At 35.1% G+C, this 27,216-nt stretch overlaps 1 protein-coding gene across 1 annotated transcript; it reads right to left on the bottom strand.

Annotated features, from left to right (window-relative positions):
* Positions 1-2,068: 2,068 nt before the first annotated feature.
* Positions 2,069-25,616, bottom strand: crip2 (cysteine-rich protein 2). Its single transcript, XM_058056525.1, has 8 exons — positions 25,450-25,616; positions 7,868-7,962; positions 4,718-4,775; positions 4,505-4,639; positions 3,268-3,336; positions 3,067-3,161; positions 2,892-2,949; positions 2,069-2,733 (listed from the first exon to the last, which is right to left on the bottom strand). The coding sequence occupies exons 1-8, from the start codon at positions 25,490-25,492 to the stop codon at positions 2,684-2,686; spliced, it is 603 nt and encodes a 200-aa protein (XP_057912508.1). The 5' UTR covers positions 25,493-25,616; the 3' UTR covers positions 2,069-2,683.
* Between the last annotated feature and the right edge of the window lie 1,600 nt (positions 25,617-27,216).

Raw genomic sequence — 27,216 nt, 5'->3', positions numbered from 1 at the left:
ATGGGAATAAAGATGTCAATTTATGAGAAAAAAATTTTGATTTTTTTTGCGCCTTGCATAATAATAATTAGTGTAAGTATTATAAACAAGCAGAATTCTCATGTCATAATGCTCAGCCAGAGGTCAGTCGCTAAGTGCTAACATGTCCGCCATGAAAACAAGCCAACATTAGCCAAACACGCTCTGCCTTCTTCTTCAACAACAGTCTCTTGACCGCGAGCACTCAACTTCCTGAAAGGAAAAAAAAGGGGAAAGTTTCCCCAAATGCAGAACCGCGTCATTCATCGACCTCATTTGACCGAACAGTGTTGCTGTCTCCATCTAGCGGCCGCTTTGGTCACTACACGAGGAAAATGATAGTCCCATGTAACCCACATAGAAGTTATGCATCCTTGGAAAATAATGAAAATATATTTTATAACAAAATTATTAAATATTTATATAATATAAAAATATTCCCCGGTCTTTTATAACGTCTGTGAATGCAACCCAGTCACATGACGGAAGACGGAACGGAGACAGGCTACAGGACGCTGCTAACACGGTTAGTCTCGAACAAACTACTTCAACTTATGTATATTGTTGATCGTTCTCTAAAACTTTGTGCATTATAAAACTTGTAGAAGCCGCGTACCGTCGCTGCGGACATCTGGGTTCTAGCGGGGACTGAATTACGAGGGGAATTGGTGAGTCTGAATGCTATTGTTGTTGTGTGTGGTTAGCTTATGTAGCGTTAGCATAGCAATGCGATCGGCAACCAAATTCATTGTTATGCTAACCCCCACAACGATAATCAAACTTTTTAACTTGATTTGGCCAAATTAACTGAATTAACTGTTTAAATAGTGAGCTACTGCTTTTGATTACTGTGTATTCTGAATGTTATGCACCTTAAATTGCATTTTAAAACAATCCTCTTTAAAGCTAAACCGGGGTTGATATTTGAAAATGTATTTCCATATTCTGATGTATAATGGATTTTGCATAATGATTTGATGATTTTTAATGATTTTAATGAAAACATCTATTTATTTTCAAATGTATTGAGGATTATTTGTACGTACAATGTATGTTGATGTACCTTACATAACCAAATGAGCCAATATTGCAAAACACACATAATTAACGATTAACATTTTTTGTAATTACCTGAGTTTACTTTGATGACTTGCACTGAATTGAACCAGCCAGGGATGCATAGTCCGGACAGTAGCTGCTGATAGCAAGCCTCAAGCACACTTCCAAATGTTTATCAGTCATGGATAATATCCGTATCATAATATCCGTATAATATTCCATATCCGTATGGAAGTGATATGTTTTTTTGCCTTTTTACTTGGTCCAGTTTTTGCCTTTTTACTTGGTCCAGCTCCTTCACTCATTTTAGTGACCATAAACTTTAGCGAGGGCTTTAAAATCTGACGCAATTCGCCGACTAGCTTAGCACTTTGCATCGTTGTTTACGCATGAGCGGTGACCTAAAGGTCAAAATTCAGTTGTCATCTGATTGGCTGCCCTGTATGTCAATCAAGTGACGGCATTGATGCTGGGATGATATTTTTTTAATGTCACGCCGGTAGCTCGCGATCGACTTAATGAGCACCCCTGCTCTATACCGTTTTACTGCCGTTTGTAAATATTGTAAATAATTTGTCACTGTTTGCACTTAAACCAAATAATAACGCACCAAGCCACTTAAAAGTACATTTTGTGTCTTCTGTGGTATTACTGCACCTCAACCTCCCTAGAGCCGAGCATAGATCTTCTGAGCTAGTCCATACTTCTATTTAATTCATCTTTACCTTTTCTTGCATTTCTCATATATGCTACACCAACACCAGGAAATTATTGTATTATATAGTATTTTTTTTTATTTCAAAATTATAGTCAATTAAATCTATGAATAAAATATAAATAAATTCACAGCAAACATAAATATTTTAATAAAGTGTGATTTAATTAAAATGTTATATGTTCACTTATAAATGTTTCTATTGAAACTGTTTATTAAAATGACTAGATATGAAGTTGCAACGTGTATTTATATATAGAAGACAACAAAAGTACATCTTTTGTAGTGTTGATTTATTGTATATACACAAGAGATCACAACCTGTTGAGAACAGAAACATATTCCTATGAATATTATCAATAACAACAATAATAATAATAATAAAAGTGTTCCCGTGGTACAACAGCCAACATGTCCAAAGATGATGATAATAATAATAATAATAATAAAGAAAATACAGTAACGGTCGTTAGTGTAGTGCAGTGTGTCTCTAGCGGCTAAGCTAACAGAACACTTTGTCGGAACAACAGCAGGATTATTCCAAGTACTAATCCTTAGACAGCTTATGAAATGACAGGAATAATAAATAACCTTGCAGTTATTTCAACGGTCAAATGGGACTAAAACCGACTTAAAAAAAAAAAAAAAAAAAAAAACGAGTCTTTGCACGTGTTTTGAGTGGTTTGCACTTACACATGTCGGCCACCGGGGGGAGCACGTGAGGAAACCTAGCGCTCGGTTAGCATATTTGTCGCAAACGCTGACAACTTGGACGACAACTAAAGAGGTCAAGCGAGGAGGACAAGACGTGGATCAAGATGGCCGCCGAGGATGAGGACGGAGGGGTGCGGGAGGAGGAAGGGGTTGCGGGGGGTTGGGGGGGGAGGGGCATCACTGCGCAGGCTCGTAGATGTAGCTGCCCACCCCGCCCGTGTTGACGCCTGGAAAAAAAACGACAAGGAAGAAGAAGCAGAGGGACGGTTGGGGTAAGTGGGCGGAGCTTTACAACCACAGGGGGGAGCGTCAATAAAGTGGCGAGCGTCTGCCGAGAAGAAAACATTGGGGAGGGGGGGGGGGGGCGGCGCCCCCTAGCGGTTACCTTTGGGCCCGAAGAGCACGGCGTAGCACGGCTTGTGGCAGTACGGCTGGCCGTCGTGCTGCCGGGAAAAAGAGAACAACACTTTTTAAAGTGACGGCGCACCCAACACCTTCATTCTTTATTCTTATTTATTATTATTATTATTATTATTATTATTCCATAAGTTCAGCTTTACCTCTGCGTGGCTGCCAGCGGACAAAGTCTTGCTGCACCTCTCGCAGCGCAAGCACGGGCGATGCCAGTCTTTGCCCAGCGACGTCACTTTCTCGGCTGCCAGGCAACACACAAAACACACACACACACAAACACACACACACACACACCTTTAAAATGTCTGCAACTGGTAGAATATAAAGTACACGCCTTGTGGACTTACCGAAATATACCTTCTTGTTACATCTGGGACACAGGTTGGCCTCGCCGGAAAACGTGGTGACGCCGCCAGCTGCACACACGCACACACACACACACACACACACACACACACACACGTTTTATATTTGTACTTCAAATAAAGAGACTTTGACTGCCAAGTGGAAATTGTAGGATGGAATGATGGTGAGGTTTGGCTCCCCCTGCTGTTGGAAAATGGCATCTACCTCTTCACCGTATACTGGAGAACTTTACCAACTAATAATCATCATCATCATAATAATAATTATTATTATCATTAAATTATTATATTTATATTATTATATTATATTATATTATATATATTTGTGTTATATTATTATATTATAATATTATATTTTTATTTTATTATATCATTAATATTATTAAACATTATAATATTATATATTATTATTATTATATTGTATTATATACCAACTCAGGGCACAATAATGATAATAATAATAATTCTTATTAAATTATTATATTATTATTATATTTATATTATTATAAATATTATTATATAATATATATATTATTCTATTATTTTTAATATTATATAACATTTATATTATTATACTATTATTATTATCATACTATTATTATTATACTATTATTATTATATTATATATATTTATGCTATATTAATTTATTATAATATTATTCTTATATATAATATATATTATTATTATTATATTATTATTTTTTATAATTATATACTATAATATATAATAAGAATATTATAGTATATAATATAATAATAATAATGATTATTATATTATAATATTTATTATTTATTATGATAAAGATTCAGGATTGAAATGAAAGCAGGGGGACAACTTTTAATCTGTGCTGTACACACAAAACAGAATTAATTGTCATAATTTTCATAACTGCATTCAAGACTAGCATGATGACCAAAGAGCTACGTTCCAACCATAAACTCTATAAGGTTCCCAAAATATTGTGACAGGTCAATAACACTCAATAGGTTATTACTTAGGCCTATAAATATTTTTTTTAATCATGAAATAAATATTTCACAATAAAAATAATATTTGCAAAATAGAATCATATTTTTATATTTTTTATTAGAATATTAATCATATTATTATTCTAAAAAAACAAAACAAAAACCAAAAAAAATGCTTTCCATAATCGAGTTTAAGGAAGTGAACAAATGTGACCAGCAGGTGGTGCCAAAAACACCAACTCAGCCTTACCTTTGGAAGGCGGCTTGGCCGTGAACGTCTTCTTCTCCTCCGCTCTGGAGGCCGACGAGTCCACACCGGTGGTCGGGTTGTTGTTGTTGGCCGGAGTGTCGTACACGTAAGAGCCGGCACCCCCGATGTTCACACCTGCAGGGAATATACGGATGGACTTCTATTCAAGGATCCCGATGGAGAAACAATGGGAGGACAGGACATGCACTGCACCTTTTGGCCCAAAGAGGGCGGCGTAGCACGGCTTGTGGCAGTAGGGCCTTCCGTCATGCTGAGGGAGACAAAAGCGTGCAGGCGGGGGTCAATGCGGAAGTCATCACAGACAAAGCGTCGTCATGGTAACAAACGTTGACTTTGTTTTGTGTATAGAAATATTAAATATTGACTTTTCTTCTTGTTAGGATATATGACTGTTTTTCTCTTTTAATATTTGGACTTTATTCTCATAGAATTACATCAGTTTATTCCATTTATACTATTTTTTTTGTATTTTGTATATTGTAAAATTAATTAAAATAAAGAGCTTTATTTTGACTTAAATTGCTGTTTTTCTTAACATTTTTAATTAATTAATTAATTTAATTAAAAAAAAAAAAACTTTATGTCCAAGATGACTTTAGATTATTTTGACTTTATTCTTATAATATTAAAGCTTTTTCCACAACCCATGATAACTTTGTTTCTTTGTTGGGGTTTCTCATTAAAGGTTTTAAAAATATATAATTTTTAAAAAATATTTCAACTTTATGCTCGGTAAAATATTTTATATCATATTTTATTTTATAAATTATTTTCCCTCACAATATTGCAACATTCTCATAACATTTATTTAAATAAAATACATTTTCTTGTTAGATTACAACGTTCAACCTCGAAATATTTTTATATATATTTATAAATATCAGATTTCTCAATTTTTGCTAATATTTGTCTGTTTATATTTTTATATTATTATAATTTTTTTTTACCTTATTTGAGTTCAAGTCAGGTTAGCGTTACCAAATACAGTATACAGGTTTACTTCACTGTTATATACTTCATATGTATAATATATATAAATGATATATGATATATAATATTCATCTCCATATTTAAACATAAAAACATCTGCTCACTGGTGAACCAATCACAGCGGTAAGGCAGGGCGGAGCCACACACAATACTGTCCTCCGATTGGTGCATGGGAATTGGCTTATTCCCATGGCTTATGACATTGCCGTGACCTTCATGGTGACCATTTCCAAAAAAGGGGCCACACGGATGCCTGATGATGTCATCAGGACGTGTCGACAACACACGGCGTAACGGAGTGGCGGAGTGGCGGAGTGGCGGTATCCGAGCAACAGAAGGAGGCGACGACTGGATGTTTGACCTTCAACCACGGATGATGGCCTCTTGCATGCTGGGAATGTGGCGGATGACCACTGGTCCACAGCACGATGACCATACATGAGGAGGAAAGTGTCCTGGGATCTTTTAGGGTTGGGGGGGTTGGGGGGGGAGAAGGGGGCTTATCGTCCTGACCCCTAAACACTGTTTTCAACTAAAACTAGTTTTGTCCCGATGGCTTTAAAGGGGACGCGTTGTATTCACTTTTACTACTTTGCATGGACTCGTGGACTCCGACAGAAAGCTTTCTAGATCTTCCACAATCTGCACCTCTTTCTGATTAATTTACTCTATGGAAAAGAAATCTCCATCCACTCTTCTTCCCGTTACATCACGGGTCTCAAACACGTGGCCCGCAGGACACTAGTTGCCATGACAATGCAGATTCCTCCACCAAAGCCAGCGTTCAGATGTAGCCCATAATACTAGAGAGAGGATGCGCTGTAATCACGCGGAGCTTAAACAGAGGTTTCCTTTTTAACATCCGTCGCAGGGAATTGCGTTCAGTGCCAGATCAGGAGACGGAAGACCAACACACACACACACACACACACGCACACGCACACACACGCACACACACGCACAGGATGGATTGATGACATGTGGGACACTGGGGAGAGAAATCGTGTAAAAACAGCCATAAAAAAAAAGCGTCCATGTCCTGTAGTAAAAATGTTAAGTTTAAAAAAAATTATATTAGGAAAGCAGGAAGTGAACAAATGTAACAGTTACTGATTGTAAAAGATTAAAAGAAAATTTAGTTTTAAAAAAATTATATTAGGAAAGCAGGAAGTGAACAAATGTAACAGTTACTGATTGTAAAAGATTAAAAAAAAATTTAGTTTAAAAAAAAATATATTAGGAAAGCAGGAAGTGAACAAATGTAACAGTTACTGATTGTAAAAGATTAAAAAATTTTAAGTTTAAAAAAAATTATATTAGGAAAGCAGGAAGTGAACAAATGTAACAGTTACTGATTGTAAAATAAAAAAAAAAATTAAGTAAAAAAAAATTATATTAGGAAAGCAGGAAGTGAACAAATGTAACAGTTACTGATTGTAAAATATAAAAAAAAAAATTTAAGTAAAAAAAAATTATATTAGGAAAGCAGGAAGTGAACAAATAAGGTTCCGAAAATATTGTGACAGGTCAATAACACTCAATAGGTTATTACTTAGGCCTGTAAATATTTTTTTAGTCATGAAATAAATATTTTACAATAAAAAATAATATTTGCAAAAATGAATCATATTTTTATATTTTTTATTATAATATTAATCATATTATTAATAAATAAGAAAACACAAAAAAACAAACAACCAAAAAAAAAACCAAACTGTATTATGGAAAGCAGGAAGTGAACAAATGTAAGAGTTACTGATTGTAAAAGTACCAGATGGAGGGGTAGGATTTAATAAGCTTTTTTATATTTTTATATGTTTTGATTATAATATTAATCATATTATTAATAAATAAAAAAAACACAAAAAAACAAAAAAATCCCCAAACTGTATTATGGAAAGCAGGAAGTGAACAAACAAGGTTCCGAAATCATGAAATTAATATTTTGCAATAAAAAATAATATTTGCAAAAATGAATCATATTTTTATATTTTTTATTATAATATTAATCATATTATTGATAAATAAAAAACACAAAAAAACAAAGAAAAAAACAAAGAAAAAAACAAACTGTATTATGGAAAGCAGGAAGTGAACAAATGTAACAGTTAATGATTGTAAAAGTACCAGATGGAGGGGTAGGATTTAATAAGCTTTGCTTCTTCCTACTCCTTTTGGACATGTGGAACTGGGAACTGATTATGGGATGCACTCAATTGGAATCTGATGCATGTTCTAATGAAATTAAACCATTACCATTAGCATTACCATTAGCATTACCATTACAATGGCTTACTCCATTTGTGTGGTCTGGATGAAAGACGTTTGAGATAAAGATGGCATCATACTGACCTCAGCGTGTCCGCCGGCGTTGAGGAGCTTGTTGCAGCGGTCACATTTGAGACACAGCTTGTGCCAGTCCTTGCCCAGCGACGACACTTTCTCAGCTGTGCGGGGAGAGGACACACAAAGGTTTGTTGCATTAGTCGACAATGGGGGGGGGGGGGGGGGCACGACACACTCACAATCCAGTCGTCATTCTAAGCCCGAGTACTGCAGTACTGGGAATGCCTGTGTACTAAGACAGGATGCTGTAGTGATGTCATCGTGGGACACCCAGACACCGATGACAGTCCCAAGTCCAGCTGGAAAAGCAGGGGCGGGGGTGTCTAACCCACATCCTTTGTGCTGCTCCCCTCCCCCACTTTACACACGCCAAGGGCCCTATTAATACCCCCTCCCCAATAATACGTCTACCGGCACACAATGGGTTCCACAGAGGAAAAACACTTCTTATCACGGTGGGACACAAATAACCGGATGCTAACTTCCGTATACACCCCCCCCCCCATTCAAACATCACACCAGCAACATGCTAACAGCACCGACCTAAGAATATCCTGTCAAATTCTTGTCATCGACCCTTAAAAGGGACGGCGGCAAAGTCCAGACAGCAGCCTGGAATGTTAGCATTAGCTGCTATTAGAAGCTAGTATTTCGTTATGCTATAAGAAGTACAGTATGGATTGGTACTTATCGTAAAGCGAGGATTCAACTTTGCCACTTGGATATTTTGTTAAACAACACATGATGATATGCTAACCGGCACGGTTGGGCATCAAGCACGGATTGGAAACAGTTATGAGATTCCGATTCTCCCGGAACTGTGCATTTTTTAATTAATATTTTTTTTCTCTTATTAAAATATATTTAGAATGTGCCGCAAACTTAAAAAAAAATAATCAAATAGTCTTTGTTTTTTATTTGACAATTTTATTTGTATTTTTTAACACTAATTTGTGTTTTAATTCATTGAATTATTTTAATATCCCCCAATTGAAATTATTAACGATTTAGATATTACAGTGATATGATTTGTGTTACGCGACCCTTGTGAGAAAAAGCGGTAGAAAATGAATATTTTGTAAAACAACACATATGCTAACAGGAACGGTTGGGCATCAAGCACGGATTGGAAACAGTCATGAGATTCCGATTCTCCCGGAACTGTGCATTTTTTAATTAATATTTTTTTTTCTTATTAAAATATATTTAGAATGTGCCGCAAACTTTTAAAAAAATAATCAAATAGTCTTTGTCTTTTATTTGACAATTTTATTTGTATTTTTTAACACTAATTTTAGACTTATTGAATTATTTTAATATCCCCCATTGAAATTATTAACGATTTAGATATTACAGTGATATGATTTGTGTTACGCGACCCTTGTGAGAAAAAGCGGTAGAAAATGAATGAATATCCTGTAAAACAACACATATGCTAACAGGAACGGTTGGGCATCAAGCACGGATTGGAAACAGTCATGAGATTCCGATTCTCCCGGAAATGTGCATTTTTTAATTAATATTTTTTTTTCTTATTAAAATATATTTAGAATGTGCCGCAAACTTTAAAAAAAATAATCAAATAGTCTTTGTTTTTTATTTGACAATTTTATTTGTATTTTTTTTAACACTAATTTGTGTTTTACACTCATTGAATTATTTTAATATCCCCCATTGAAATTATTAACGATTTTGATATTACAGTGATATGATTTGTGTTACGCGACCCTTGTGAGAAAAAGCGGTAGAAAATGAATGAATATCCTGTAAAACAACACATATGCTAACAGGCACGGTTGGGCATCAAGCACGGATTGGAAACAGTCATGAGATTCCGATTCTCCCGGAACTGTGCATTTTTTAACTAATATTTTTGTTGTTTTCTTATTAAAATATATTTAGAATGGGCCACAAACTTAAAAAAACAAACAAACCAAAAAAAAATAAAAAAAATAATAATAAAAATAATCAATTAGTGTTTGTCTTTTTTTGACAATTTTATTTGTATTTTTTTAACAAATTGTCTCTCCAAATTGTCCATAGGTATGAATGTGAGTGTGAATGGTTGTTTGTCTAATTAAATTAATAGTTATCCTCCCTATCCGTGTGGAAGTGGTAAGTTTTTGGCTATTTAAGTTGAAAGGAAATAACTTGAAGGCTACCGTTTAGGTGGCTAGCTCTCTAGTTTGCGAGTTAGCATGTGTCTTGAGACACTGCAGTTGCGCAATATGTTGTAAATAAAAAGAGTATAAATGTGACTATAGTCGTGTTTTGTCATGTCTACAGGGCTCTAATAATGCTTTGGTCATTTTAATATGAAAAAAATCATTTTTTAAGTTTTTTTTTTACAAGTTTTATTATTATTATTATTATATTTATTTATTACTGATTGATTGATTTTCTTTATTCTTGATTTGTTTATTTATTTTTCATCTTATTTTGTGTAGAAAAATAAAAATTAAGATATTTAAGAACAGTGGAATGTTTTATCAGAGCTTTTATTGTGAAAATCGGAACCAAGGCACTGAAAAAGTTTGTATATTTTTCTGTTTTTAATAAATGCGTTTGTTTTTTTTTTGGGAGGGGGGAAACCTGATGCGGCCCAGCCTTGCCCAGACCCTAGCTCCAGTGGCCCCCAGGTAAATTGAGTTTGAGACCCCTGAAATAAACGATTCTGATTGGTCCATTTCAAGATTTGCAAGGATCGGTTTGCAAATGACCACCGGAATTACGCAGTCCGTGTTTTACCGACGCCCAACAAGAACCGCTTTAAAAAAAAAAAAACCAGGGCCATCGGTACATGGTTATCGTCTAGACCTGGACTTCATGTCAAAGCAGATGATTGATGGTCAGTCCGATATTACCTTTACCTGTACTGGAGGAACCTCATGATTTCTCTGGGATTAGGATTTTGAGATTGGCAAACCGACATTGTCAATCAAATGTGCGATGATTGACATCAACGTATCTGAATACAATGCATTATTGTGTTAATGGCGCACGCTATTTTTATTTTATGGTCTTTATTTTATGGTGGTTCAGTGTTGCCTCGGGCCCCAGAATTCCTCCTCCCCTGGTCCCCGGAGGCTTGAACAAAATGGGTTGCGATGACTGGCCTTTATTTAAAGCAGCGCCTCCCAAAGCGCCTCCCAAAGCGCCCCCCAAAGCGCCTCATGCATTATGATTAGAAACGACATTTCCCTTCACACAAGGCTTTTTCTGTCCCCACGTTCCAGGCCGGAATACCTCAGTCCTCTCTTCGCCGGATCGTGCTCTTTCCCACACCTTTTCCCCACCATCATTCGTTTTCAAAAGGCCGCTCTCTCGCCAAGCCGCCGCACAATATCCCTTTTTATCCCCGCCGTCGACGTTTGGGAGTACCCGCTTTTCCAACTCGGCTGCGTGAATGCTCGTCGCCCGTTATGTAAGGGTTGTTTCTTGAGTCGCCGCCTCCCGCGCGGTACCGTTGCATAACCCCGCCAACGGCCACGAGCCACTCAGCGACGCTCCCTCTTCTCTGGCTTTTTGGGGAGGAACAAACGCCGTCCCCTAACGGAGGTGCCATTAGGGGACGATGGGTCGACGATGGTTTGGCGTCGCATTGGCGTCACGTCTCGTGTAACAGAAGACTCACAAAGAGCTACAATGCTATCTGACTGGGGGGGGGGGGGGGGGGGTGCTTTCACGTGTATAAAGTGGTCTGAATCAGTACTGGGTCTGTTTCCCACCTGGTTCGGGTTCCTTTTTAAAAAAAGAAAAAACAAAACACACAAACTGGCAGATGACATGCTAACCGTATACGTGCTAAAGCAAAGGTTTCTGTTTAAGTCAATTGTTGACTTACATCACATTGACTCTTATATTGACCCAATGTTTTTGTTCGCCGTGTGGATCGGATCAAGGTCAGAATTCTTCCTAGTCCCAACGTAGTCATGGTATGTCCAGTAGACGGAAACCTCAAATGCTAACTTCCCCAACGTGTGGAACTTCAATCCATACAGAACATACTAACTCCTTATTTGTAAAATGACAAATACTTCAACTTGCTGATATAGTTCCTCTTCAAACAGCTAAAATAATGCATAAGGCTAAAAATAAGCAATTAGCTAAAAATGTCATCCAATACTTCTCTACAAGAGAGGAGAAATATGATCTCAGGGAAGAAGTACATTTGAAACACGTCTATGCTAGGACTACGTTATGCTAGCCATAGCATTTCAGGATGTGGAATCAAACTATGGAATGGATTGAGTAAGGAAATCACTTACTATGGTACCCATTATGGCATTGGATGCTCATATCACCGAGTACTTCGGTACGGGACAAAAAAAAAAAAAAAAAAAAAAAAAAAAAAATATATATATATATATATATATATATATTTTTTTTTAAACTAAAAAAAAAAAATAAAAAATAAATAAATAAAAAAATTAATTAATTAAATAAATTAGCTAAATCCAAGGATGAAGAGTCTTGAACCAGTCATGATGTGCTATATTTATTACTATATTGTTGGTTACTATGGTACACATTATGGCATTGGATGCTCATATCACCGAGTACTTTGGTACGGGACAAAAAAATATTTTTTTTTTTTTGTAAAAAACTAAAAAAATATTAATAAAAAATTAATAAAATAAATTAATAAATAAAATAAATTTGCTAAATCCAAGGATGAAGAGTCTTGAACCAGTCACGATGTGCTATATATATCACTATATTGATGGTTACTATGCTAACCATAATGTCATTCTATGGTCATATCACCTCCTACTTCGGTACGGGACAAAAAAAAAAAACAACATATATTTTTAAAAACTAAAAAAATATTAATAAAAATTAATTTAAAAATAAATTATTAAATAAATATGCTAAATCCAAGGATGAAGAGTCTTGAACCAGTCATGATGTGCTATATATATATCACTATATTGATACTATGGTACACATTATGGCATTGGATGCTCATATCACAGAGTACTTTGGTACGGGACAAAAAATATACATATATATTTTTTAAAACTAAAAAAAATTAATAAAAATTAATAAAATAAATTAATAAATTTGCTAAATACAAGGATGAAAAGTCTTGAACCAGTCACGATGTGCTATATATATCACTATATTGATGGTTACTATGGTAACCATTATGTCATTCTATGGTCATATCACCTCCTACTTCGGTACATTATTTAAAAAAAAAAACAATAACAAAAAACTAAAAAACCTTAAACTGCATTATGGAAAGCAGGAAGTGAACAAATGTAAGAGTTACTGATTGTAAAAGTACCAGATGGAGGGGTAGGATTTAATAAGCTTTGCTTCTTCCTACTCCTTTTGGACATGTGGAACTGGGAACTGATTATGGGATGCACTCAATTGGAATCTGATGCATCAAAGCAACATTTTGAGGAAGCCTAAAAGATAACCAAGACATGAGAAGCAAATTTGATGGTAACTTATTGTTTTCAGTGTATTTTATAGCTGATTTAATCATCTTCTAAGCATTAAACCCAATAAAACACATTTGATGTTTGACTACAGATGGCAACTTTGAACCTTGACCAAAGGAAACGTCACATGACTTCTATTGGCGTTCTCCGTTATTAGCAAGTGCGACTGAATCTCTCGTGTGTGTACCGCCCGACACGATGCTAAAGAAGCGAGTCACCAAGGCAGGGCTGGTTTTTCCCCCCGCGGCTTTTTTCACCAAAACAGACAGGATGCGAGTTAACTACGGCCCATTTACGTCAGACTCCCGGATCCACGGGGTTGGCCTCTTTTCCCCACAGAGGGAGGGAAAGTGGGGAGGGAACCTCGCCTTGACTGAGGCGACGGACGACCTCCAGAGCTGGGTTTTGCCGCGAGGTTGCGTCAGCTTCAGGGAGAAGCCTAGTTTAAAATAGAAGCGCACACACCGCGGCACCGGGCCTGGGCCGGCACGCACACGGGGACCCTGACTAAAGTAATGGTAATGGTTGATTTCAGTTGAACATGCATCAGATTACAATTGAGTGCATCCCATAATAATTTGTTCACTTCCTGCTTTCCTAATAAATTTTTTTTTTAAACGTACATTTTTTTTGTTAAACTTTTACAATCAGTAACTGTTAAATTTGTTCACTTCCTGCTTTCCTGATATAATTTTTTTCCAAGTTAATTTTTTAAAACTTTTACAATCAGTAACTGTTACATTTGTTCACTTCCTGCTTTCCTAATATCATTTTTTTTAAACTTAAATTTTTTTGTTAAACTTTTACAATCAGTAATTGTTCCATTTGTTCACTTCCTGCTTTCCTAATATATATTTTTTTAAACTTATTTTTTTAAAAAACTTTTACAATCAGTAATTGTTACATTTGTTCACTTCCTGCTTTCCTAATATAATTTTTTTTAAACTTAAATTTTTTTAAACTTTTACAATCAGTAACTGTTACATTTGTTCACTTCCTGCTTTCCTAATATATTTTTTTTAAACTAAATTTTTTTTAAAAAAACGTACAATCAGTAACTGTTACATTTGTTCACTTCCTGCTTTCCTAATATAATTTTTTTAAACTTAATTTTTTTAACTTTTACAATCAGTAACTGTTAAATTTGTTCACTTCCTGCTTTCCTAATATAATTTTTTTACTTACATTTTTTTTAACTTTTACAATCAGTAACTGTTACATTTGTTCACTTCCTGCTTTCCTAATATAATTGTTTTTAAACTTAATTTTTTTAACTTTTACAATCAGTAACTGTTACATTTGTTCACTTCCTGCTTTCCTAATATATATATTTTTTAAACTTTTTCAGAATTTTATTTTTTTATTTTTTTAATTTTATTTAATTTTACCTATTTTTTGTCACGTACCAAAGTACTCGGTGATATGACCGTACAATGACATAATGGGTACCATAGTAACCGTCAATATAGTGATATATATATAGCACTTCATGTCCAAAAGGAGTAGGAAGAAGCAAAGCTTATTAAATCCTACCCCTCCATCTGGTACTTTTACAATCACTAACTCTTACATTTGTTCACTTCCTGCTTTCCTAATATAATTTTTTTTAAATTTTGTAATTTTAATTTTTTTGGTCACATACCAAAGTACGAGAAGCTGCTTTTTTTTGTCTTTTTTTTTTTTTTTAGTCAGGAACTGATATTTTCCTGAAACAGACCTAATCGTCAAAATGGATTGAAAGAACGCTACGTAGAGCTCTTGCTAAGCTAAAGGTACCTCCAGGAATCATTCTGCATATTTCTGTCGACAAAGGAAGTCGTGTTATTTTCAATCGACCTTGGTCCTTCGATTGTCTTATTGAAAGTCCATTGTCTTAATCCGTAGGTCCTTCCGGGGAAGGATTTGTCTTCCAGGGAGTTGGAGGATGTTGTTTTGTTTTTCCTTCTTCCTGGCATTGATTAGGACAGCCATAATGTCCGTGTTCTGGACCCGCTTTACCCCCATGCAGGGACTCAGCTGCTGCTTTTGGCAAGGCGGGATTTGAACGCGCGTTGTCTTTGGAGCGGCGAGCAGATGGGTCTACGGTACCGCAGGGTGGGCAGAACACAGTCAGGCATGATCTCCAACAACAATAACATTGCTTATGTAATAAATAGTGCCGTGATGATTATTCTTAACTAGTCTATTTAAACACGCAGCCCGCAGGCCAAATGTGGCCCGCAGGACACTAGTTTGAGGCCCCCGCCTTGATATGAAAGTTTAATGTTATTTGATATGGATGCTGTATGGTATCATGTACCCAGAAAAAATGATTACGTTTGATTCATGTTCATGTTAAAGGTTAAATAACTGTTAATAGTTATCCTCCCTATCCGTGTGGAAGTGGTAAGTTTTTGGCTATTTAAGTTGAAAGGAAATAACTCGAAGGCTACCGTTTAGGTCGCTAGCGCTCTAGTTTGCGAGTTAGCATGTGTCTCGAGACCCGGCAGTTGCGCAATATGTTGTAAATAAAAAGAGTATAAATGTGACTATAGTCGTGTTTTGTCATGTCTACAGGGCTCTAATAATGCTTTGTTCATTTTAATCGGAAAAAAATCATTTGTCTACCCACCAACTATATGTGCTTTCTTAAGTTTTTATTATTATTATTATATTTATTTAATACTGATTGATTTTCTTTATTCTTGATTTATTTATTTTTCATCTTATTTTGTGCAGAAAAATAAAAATGAAGATATTATCAGAGCTTTTATTGTAGAAAATCGTAACCAAAGCAAAGTTTTTTAAATTTTTTTGTTTTTAATAAATGCGTTTTTGTTTTTTTTTGTGGAAAAGTAGTCCTGTGTGGACGTTCTGCGTCTGTCAAAGCCATTACGTCCGCCTGCCCGCAGCGCCGGGTCGATTTATTGAGTAAAAAGAGAAGCGTACGTCTGACCACCCCAGGATGTAGCCGCTTTTTTAATCAGAACAGCTTTTTTATGCATTGTGACTTTTATGGACAATACCAAAGTGGAATGATATGATGACCCGGGTTAAGTCTCGGTTCAACCTTTTTTTTGCTTCCAACATGGCTAATTAAGCATTAATTTGGAGAAATAGGCTGCTTATGGCTTCATTTAATGTTCTGTAGTCACAGTTGAACTCGTACAGGACAAGTCCCAAGAGGAGAAGGTCCCGTAGGAGAATACCAACATTCCTACATGTCATCTTATGTTCTCATGACGAGGATTACGGTCCTCATAAACACAACTTTCATTTCTTTCATTTGGTTTTTCATTTGCTTATTTATTTTTCCATCTTATTTTGTGTTGAAAAATAAAAATATTAAACATTTATTTAATAATTTAATAATAAATACAAATTAATTTGTTCATTTGTTTTTTGATTTGCTTATTTATTTTTCCATCTTATTTTGTGTTGAAAAATTAAAAATAACATTAAACATTTATTTAATAATTTAATAATAAATAAAAATTAATTTGTTCATTTGTTTTTTGATTTGCTTATTTATTTTTCCATCTTATTTTGTGTTGAAAAATAAAAATTAACATTAAACATTTATTTTATAATTTAATAATAAATAAAAATTAATTTGTTCATTTGTTTTTTGATTTGCTTATTTATTTTTCCATCTTATTTTGTGTTGAAAAATAAAAATTAAAAACATTAAACATTTATTTAATAATTTAATAATAAATACAAATTAATTTGTTCATTTGTTTTTTGATTTGCTTATTTATTTTTCCATCTTATTTTGTGTTGAAAAATAAAAATTAAAAACATTAAACATTTATTTAATAATTTAATAATAAATACAAATTAATTTGTTCATTTGTTTTTTGATTTGCTTATTTATTTTTCCATCTTATTTTGTGTTGAAAAATAAAAATTAAAAACATTAAACATTTATTTAATAATTTAATAATAAATAAAAATTAATTAGTTCATTTGTTTTTTGATTTGCTTATTTATTTTTCCATCTTATTTTGTGTTGAAAAATTAAAAATAACATGAAACATTTATTTAATAATAAATAAAAATTAATTTGTTCATTTGTTTCACTTGTTTCATTTGTTTTTTGATTTGCTGATTTATTTTTCAATCTTATTTTGTGTGGAAAAATTAACATTAAACATTTATTTAATAATTTAATAATAAATAAAAATGAATTTATAATTATTTCTTATAAATTAATGTTTTATCAGAGCTTCTGCAAGGAACCAAAGCACTGAAAAAGTGGAGGGTATAGCAGAAGCATTGAAGACTATTATATTATATGTATTTATTAATATTTAATGTAATTAATATTTATTAATATTTTCATTATATTTTTATTTTTTTTATTTATATTATCCAATCCAATCCACTTTATTTATTTAGCACATTTTATAAACAGTTTTCAAAGTGCTGCACAGGCTAATAAAAATAAAATACAATGAAGGTACAAATAGAATTTAATCCAAAACTAAAAGATCAAATTAGAAATAAAATAGATATTAAAATATTATGTTAAACAAATGTTAATATTTGTTTCTAATTGTCTTTGTCGTCCCCGAAAACCAGACCTATTATCTTTGTTTTTTTAGGCAAAACAAGATATTGACACATGGAAATATTCACATTTGAGAGGCTGAAATCAGAGAATATTTACATATTTTATTATATATTTTATTATTATGTATTTTATTATTATTTATTTTCATTTTATTATTATGTATTTTATTATTATTTATTTTCATTTTATTATTATTTTATTTTATTTGATATTTTCAATGAAAAAACATTGATCGATTAATATAAAATATAAAAAAATATAATAGTAATAATGAATAAATAAATAATACAATAAAATAATAATAAAATTATGTTAAAAAATTATATAAAAAAATATATAAAATAGTTAAGTAATCAATCAACCATGCATTAATTGTTGTAGCTCTAGCCTGGTGTTTATGAATGTCAACATGGAGAAGGGGAAGGATTAAATATGCTAAACATGCTAAACATGCTCTGCTTCTTGGGTTGCTGTGTTGTAACCGCGATGCATTTGGAACCTGAAGCGTCACCAAAAATGGTGCGTTTGTGCGTGAAATGTCATCACGACGCTAAGACCGCTTGACCTCCAACCGACGAGCGCCGTCCTGCAAATTCACGTAAGCGGCTTAGAGTCACGCAGGTATCATAAATAATGAGCGCCACGACGACGTTTGACCCCCGCTCGATTGCATGCTAGCTCATCGTCGTCATCATCATCATCATCATCATCATCACAGGCTTTAATGTATGTGCAACGACCTAATTGAAGAGATAGATGTCAAATTGAATACGTTGTCATGGCAACCGCACAGACCGAGCCTAACATGATGGATAATGAGGATGGGAGCAGGCTTCACTGGGGTCAGAAACAAACATCATCTGGGCCAGACGCTCATCCACCTCCCCCCGCTCCCACTCCCACTCCCACTCCCACCCACACCATCCCCCCCACACACACACACAGTAACGACAGCAAGCTGTTAAAGTGACAGCTTTTATGATGCCACGCTTTTCCGTTCATCACGCTCTCTTTTTCATTCAGCCAAGTGCACGGCGGGCGTCGACGGCGGGTCTATTTTTAAACCCGGAGGTGTCAGCACGTTGATGGGCGTCCCTCAGGTTCACAGGGGGAGTAAATCAAACGCACCCACGGCTGTCTTTTAGCTTCCCAGACACACTTTTGTCGTTACTTTCAGTCGGCCGTATGCAACAAATATTATGAATTCTGATTTCCGAATCAGAAAAGAAATTAAATTTCAACATGAGTGGAGTTATGTAATACTGTATTGCTGCTGATGTTTATTTCTACTTTAAACACACATAGCTATTAATAGCATATCTGAGTGGTCACCGGACCCAGCAGCACTTTGCAAAGATACCCAATGAAAAGAAATGAAATAAAAATAAATAATAAAAATAAATAAAAAATAAAGAAAATCAATCAATCAGTAATAAATAAATATAATAATAATAATAATAAAACTTGTAAAAAAAAAAACTTAAAAAAAGATTTTTTTCAGATTAAAATGAACAAAACATTATTAGAGCCCTGTAAACATGACAAAACACAATTTAAGTCACATTTATACTTTTATTTACAACATATTGCGCAACCGCAGGGTCTCGAGACACATGCTAACTCGCAAACTAAAGAGCTAGCCACCTAAACGGTAGCCTTCAAGTTATTTCCTTTCAACTTAAATTGCCAAAAACTTACCACTTCCACACTTCCAGGGAGGATAACTATTAAGAGTTATTTAACCTTTAACATGAACATGAATCAAATGTATTAATTTTTTCCGGGTACATGATACCATACAGCATCCATATCAAATAACATTAAAGTTTCATATCAAGGCGGGGCCTCAAACTAGTGTCCTGCGTGCCACATTTGGCCCGCGGGCCGCATGTTTGAGACCCCTGATCTACGGTGACTGACTGTCCATAACGCGGACTTAGTACCGGTCGTAAAACCCACATCTTATTTCAAGTGGCGTAAATTGAAAGCAATGACGATCATATAAAAAGTGGTTGAACCGACACAGACGCTTAGGTTATGACTTAGTTTCGGGAATCGGAGGCGTGCCGGCCTCATTATGAGAAACCTTTTTATGGCAACCTGAAACAACGTCCTAATGCAAGGAAATAATCTGGTTTTATTTGGGCTCCTGAGAGATAAATCGGCAACGCTCCGAACCCGAACCCGCGGTTGTAAAAAGTTCAAATAGCAGCGTTTAGTGGTCACCAAAGCAAAAAGCCTCGGCTGCACGTTGAAAAAAGTAACCAATGGAAAGTTGTACAAACATGTCAGACTGTGGCGCACCGCCGCCGTGGAATGGGTGACGTTCTTCTGGCGGGGCGGCGGTCAAGGGCCAGCCAATAAACGGCGGCAGCGACAGCTGGATGTGGGCTGGTCGTTGCTACGAGATGCTCGCCACCAACCACCAGAGGAATTAAAAGGTCCCAAATCGGACTGTTTTTCACCCGTTTTAAATGCATCTCAGGAGGCTTCCTCTATCATGTGTTAGCCTCCATGCTGGAACTTAGACAGCTTAAAAGGCTTTTCAGTAGGGATGGACCAATGGTTTTTTTTTTGGGGGGGGGGGGGGGGTCGCGGCTGCGGCCTGGGGTCCATTCACATCCTAAATAAAGTTTAAGACAGGGGTCTCAAACACGCGGCGCGCGGGCCAAATGTGGCCCGCAGGACACTAGTTTGAGGCCCCCTAATTATGCATTTTTGGCCTTGTGGGACTTATGTATGTTTTTTTCTACCTAATGATGCATTTTTGGCCTTGTGCGACTTATACTCCAGTGCGACTTATGTATGTTTTTTTTCTACCTAATGATGTATTTTTGGCCTTGTGCGACTTATACTCCAGTGCGACTTACGTATGTTTTTTTCTAGCTACTTATGCATTTTTGTCCTTGTGCGACTTATACTCCAGTGCGACTTATGTATGTTTTTTTTCTAGCTACTTATGCATTTTTGTCCTTGTGCGACTTATACTCCAGTGCGACTTATGTATGTATGTTTTTTTTTCTACCTAATGATGTATTTTTGCCCTTGTGCGACTTATACTCCAGTGCGACTTATGTATGTTTTTTTCTACCTAATGATGTATTTTTGGCCTTGTGTGACTTATACTCCAGTGCGACTTATGTATGTTTTTTTTCTACCTAATGATGTATTTTTGGCTTTGTGCAACTTATGTATATTTTTTTCCAACTAATGATGTGTTTTTGGCCTTGTGCGACTTATACTCCAGTGTGACTTATGTATGTTTTTTTTCTACCTAATTATGTATTTTTGCCCTTGTGCGACTTATGTTTATTTTTCTACCTATTGAAGTATTTTTGGCCTTGTGCGACTTATGTATGTTTTTTTTCTACCTAATGATGTATTTTTGGCCTTGTGCGACTTATGTATGTTTTTTTTCTACCTAATTATACATTTTTTGCCTTGTGCGACTTATACTCCAGTGCGACTTATGTTTTGGTTTTTTTCTACATTTTTCTAATGATGTATTTTTGGCCTTGTGCGACTTATGTATGTTTTTTTTCTACCTAATGATGCGTTTTTGGCCTTGTGCGACTTATACTCCGGAGCGACTTATAGTCCATAAAATCCGGTAATAAGTCCACGTTAAGAAGTGGGACAGGAGCCACAAACCCTAGCAAAGGTTTCAATACCAACATGAACATGACATCACAAACTATTTGGCGTGAAAACAAGCAGTTGCAATGTTAGCGCTAGAGAGAACAGTTAGCCACCCAGCTAGGGCCCGGAGTCCAAATGGTCTCTTCCTCATAAGGAAGCTTCAGGAAGCTTCTCATTAACTTCTAACGGGGTTCAGGGTTTTCAAACCGTCTTCCAGCTCGGGGCAGGTCAGAGGGGAAGAAGGTTATTAGCCCTGGTGACATCATGAAAAGCCATAAATTCAAAAGCGAGCGCCCTCACGCCATTGGTGCTCGTAAACAGGCTCCAGGGACACATGACACAGTGACAACATCGCTAAAAACTCACTTTCATCGGTTTGCTACCAACCTTTGGGACTAGGAGGGGCCCCGTTGGAGCGTGGACTCATCCTAACCTTTCCACGTTACTCCCTGGTCTTCCCACTCATCCCATGCGCATTGTCATGTGTTTATTCTGCAGCCTCCAACGCAACGACTTCACTCATGCAGTGAACGCCTCCCTTCGTGCTGCGGTGGCGCACGTGCACCACGTCGTTATCCTCGTCATCTTTACATGAAAGAACGCTCCCCACCCAGCGGGAGGGACACACCCCGACCTTAAATAACTCCCCAGTATGTGGTTACATGATTTTTTGTCTTTTACGGCTTTATCTACATCTTGATACTTTTTGGGAGCCACGGGATGAGCAGCAGCTGTGTGGCGTTCGCTGTCACACCGCTTACGTAAGCGGCCATCCGCTCACATAATTGATTCTGAGCGCACGTGATGTGATGCGGTGCGCTATGAAGTGTGCAGCATAAAAAAAAAAACAACAACAACAACAAACATCAGATGATTACAGTGCATTGCAGCTGATTTGTTTATTTATTTTTCATCTTATTTTGTGCAGAAAAATAAAAAGTAAGACATTTGAGAACAGTGGAATGATGTGTTTTTGGCCTTGTGCGACTTATGTATGTTTTTTTTCTACCTAATGAAGTATTTTTGGCCTTGTGCGACTTATGTATGTTTTTTTTTCTACATTTTTCTAATGATGTATTTTTGGCCTTGTGCGACTTATGTATGTTTTTTTTTCTACATTTTTCTAATGATGTATTTTTGGCCTTGTGCGACTTATGTATGTTTTTTTCTACCTATTGAAGTATTTTTGGCCTTGTGCGACTTATGTATGTTTTTTTCTACCTAATGATGTGCTTTTGGCCTTGTGCGACTTATACTCCAGTGCGACTTATGTATGTTTTTTTTTCTACCTAATTATACTTTTTTTGCCTTGTGCGACTTATACTCCAGTGCGACTTATGTATGTTTTTTTCTACCTAATGATGTGTTTTTGGCCTTGTGCGACTTATGTATGGGTTTTTTTCTACCTAATGATGTGTTTTTGGCCTTGTGCGACTTATGTATGTTTTTTTTTCTACATTTTTCTAATGATGTATTTTTGGCCTTGTGCGACTTATGTATGTTTTTTTCTACCTATTGAAGTATTTTTGGCCTTGTGCGACTTATGTATGTTTTTTTCTACCTAATGATGTGCTTTTGGCCTTGTGCGACTTATACTCCAGTGCGACTTATGTATGTTTTTTTTTCTACCTAATTATACTTTTTTTGCCTTGTGCGACTTATACTCCAGTGCGACTTATGTATGTTTTTTTCTACCTAATGATGTGTTTTTGGCCTTGTGCGACTTATACTCCAGTGCGACTTATGTATGTTTTTTTTTCTACCTAATGATGTGTTTTTGGCCTTGTGCGACTTATACTCCAGTGCGACTTATGTATGTTTTTTTCTACCTAATGATGTGTTTTTGGCCTTGTGCGACTTATACTCCAGTGCGACTTATGTATGGTTTTTTTTTCTACCTAATGATGTGTTTTTGGCCTTGTGCGACTTATACTCCAGTGCGACTTATGTATGTTTTTTTTTCTACCTAATGATGTGTTTTTGGCCTTGTGCGACTTATACTCCAGTGCGACTTATGTATGTTTTTTTTTCTACCTAATGATGTGTTTTTGGCCTTGTGCGACTTATACTCCAGTGCGACTTATGTATGTTTTTTTTTCTACCTAATGATGTGTTTTTGGCCTTGTGCGACTTATACTCCAGTGCAACTTATGTATGGGTTTTTTTCTACCTAATGATGTATTTTTGGCCTTGTGCGACTTATGTATGTTTTTCTTGTACCTAATGATGTATTTTTTGCCTTGTGCGACTTATACTCCAGTGCGACTTATGTATGTTTTTTTTCTACATTTTTCTAATGATGTATTTTTGGCCTTGTGCGACTTATGTATGGGTTTTTTTTCTACCTAATGATGTATTTTTGGCCTTGTGCGACTTATGTATGTTTTTCTTGTACCTAATGATGTATTTTTGGCCTTGTGCGACTTATGTATGTTATGGATGCGGTGCGCTATGAAGTGTGCAGCATAAAAAAAAAACAACAACAACAAATATCAGATTATTACAGTGCATTGCAGCTGGATAAATAATCACCAAAAAATTAAACACAGCAAATCTGCATGATTGAATCTCTCGATAATCTGTAATCTCTTTTTTTCTGCACTGTGAACATATGTTTGGATTTGGGAGGCAGTCATATTTGCTCAGGTGTGTGCTTATATATATATATGTAAAATATGCATGATGTTTACATGCTTTATGCCCACAGATGTGAGTGGGCTTTTTTTTTTTTTTTTTTTTGCACTCTTGGCAACACTCAGAGTCTTTTGCAGGACGGCTGCCAAGCTTCAGTGTTTACCAAAACAACAAATTAAAAATGGCAGCAATCAGTGTCAGAGCGGGAGAAATCATGCGCCGAGTAGTTATCAGTCAAATGTGCATTTTAGCCTCAGTTTCATTTACAGCAGCGGCCTCAAACATGCGGCCCGCGGGCCAAATGTGGCCCGCAGGACACTACTTTGAGGCCCCCGCCTTGATATGAAAGTTTAATGTTATTTGATATGGATGCTGTATGGTATCATGTACCCAGAAAAAATGATTACGTTTGATTCATGTTTATGTTAAAGGTTAAATAACTCTTAATAGTTATCCTCCCTATCCGTGTGGAAGTGGTAAGTTTTTGGCTATTTAAGTTGAAAGGAAATAACTTGAAGGCTACCGTTTAGGTGGCTAGCTCTCTAGTTTGCGAGTTAGCATGTGTCTCAAGACCCTGCAGTTGCGCAATATGTTGTAAATAAAAGTATAAATGTGACTTAAGTTGTGTTTTGTCATGTTTACAGGGCTCTAATAATGCTTTGTTCGTTTTAATCTGAAAAAAAATCATTTTTTAAGTTTTTTTTTACAAGTTTTATTATTATTATATTTATTTATTACTGATTGATTGATTTTCTTTATTCTTGATTTGTTTATTTATTTTTCATCTTATTTTGTGCAGAAAAATAAAAATTAAGATATTTAAGAACAGTGGAATGTTTTATCAGAGCTTTTATTGTGGAAAATCGGGAACCAAAGCACTGAAAAAGTTTGTATATTTTTCTGTTTTTAATAAATGTGTTTTTTTTTTGTTTTTTTTGTAAAACCTGATGCGGCCCAGCCTTGCCCAGACCCTATCTCCAGTGGCCCCCAAGTAAATTGAGTTTGAGACCCCTGATTTACAGACACCAAGTTAGCCCTGTTAGCACTATTCTTAAAAAGAACAGCACTAAAGTGTACAAAAGTGTTAATTTGTCATTTCTAATCAAATTTCCCGCCTAAGAATGTAAATAACATAACAGAATATCCATGTTTGTTTCAGCTGAGCACATAAGTTAGCATATTAGCCATTAAATGAAACTACTAGCAGTAGTTAGCTGCATGTTTTGGCTAACAGCAGACATCTCCATCATGTGACAATAGTCATTCATGTCCACAACCGGAAAGCACACAAAGCGGCAATCACTCACCGAAGTAGACGGTCTTGTCGCATTTGGGGCATTTGGAAGCCATGTTCGATGCCGTCGAGTGGAGGTTTGGTGGTGGCTTCTTAGACCGGTAAAGACCTTGTGTGCACCTTGTGTCTTCTGTGCTCTCTGGCGTCCAGCGGCTCCGCCAAAAAGCATCTATTCGCTCAACGGATGCTCATTTGCATAGCCACGCCCCCTCCCCCCTACAGCAGCTTGTCCGCGTTGGCGGTGCGTTCAGCTGCGTCGGGAAATCAGACCATCATATCAGATAGAACGTTAGAACGCTCGATAGATTTACTTCATTTTAGAAATTTATGATTACATTTCATTCCTTTTCTACCGCTTATGTATTATTAAAGTATTTGATTTTATTTTTTAAGAATAAAATATTAAATATGTTGTAATGTAATGTGATTTGGTAAAATTCTAGATATGTATTACGGACGAGTGGTTAGCACGCAGGCCTCACAGCTGGGAAACCCGAGTTCAATTCCACCCTCGGCCATCTCTGTGTGGAGTTTCCATGTTCTCCCTGTGCTGGATATTTTTTAAATTTAATTATTATTATTATTATTATTATTATTATTAAATTATTAAATTTTTCATTAGTGTAATGAACAAACTGACAAATAATACACTTATTAAACTTTATTACATTATGTATTAAATATTTATTAAAATTTATAACTTTATAGTTATATGTATTTTATTCATTATTATTTATTATTATTATTTATATTTTTATTATTATTATTATTTTATTATTTATATGTATTTAAATAATTATTAAACTTTATTAAATTATTATTATATTATTAAATTATTAAAAGTCCCTTTTCATTAGTGTACTGAACAAACTGATAAATAATACACGTATTAAACTTTATTAAATTATGTATTAAATATTTATTACATTTAATACATTTTATTTATATTTATTATTATTTATTATCATTATTTATATTTTTTATTAGTATTATTATATTTTATTTTTTATTATTTTATTTTATTTTATTATTATTTATATTTATTTAAATAATTATTAAACTTCATTAAATCATTATTATTATTATTATTATTATATTAAATTATTAAAAGTCCCTTTTCATTAGTGTAATGAACAAACTGATAAATAATACACTTATTAAACTTTATTAAATTATTTATTAAATATTTATTACATTTATATTACTATTATTTTATTTTTTATTGTTTTATTTTATTATTATTTTTCTAATTGTATTATTATTTATATTTATTTAAATAATTATTAAACTTTATTAAATTATTATTATTATTATTATATTAAATGATTAAAAGTCCCTTTTCATTAGTGTAATGAACAAAGTGATAAATAATACACTTAGAAATAACGTATATAAGAAACATTAGTAAAAAAAAAAAACCCAGAGAAAATCATGCACGTATAATTGTTTAGTGCGGCTCGAGGCGTTATTTTTACAAGCCGCAATGGAAGGCAGCATGACTTTCTCTCCAAGCTGGAAAGCTTTCAAGTCAGGAAAAAAAAAAAAAGAAGGAAAAAAAAAAGGTCTACTGGCACTTCCCAGCTTCCCCCTTCCTTGCTTCCCACAGAAGAAGTGGGCAGAGTCCGGGGAATCGCAACAATGCTTCCTTTCAAAACCACTGACTCGTTGGAATTTGTTAGGCAATGGAAGAAGACGCGGACAAGTGGCTTGGGTGGAACCCCCCCCCCCACCCCCCCACCCCTTTAAAGGTCGCCTGACATCACCGCCGACCAATAAAAAG

This window comes from Doryrhamphus excisus, chromosome 19 (genome assembly GCF_030265055.1).
Source record: "Doryrhamphus excisus isolate RoL2022-K1 chromosome 19, RoL_Dexc_1.0, whole genome shotgun sequence".
Lineage (NCBI taxonomy): Eukaryota > Metazoa > Chordata > Actinopteri > Syngnathiformes > Syngnathidae > Doryrhamphus > Doryrhamphus excisus.
The sequence above is the reverse complement of the archived record's forward strand: the minus strand, read 5'-3'. Positions and strand labels throughout refer to the sequence as shown.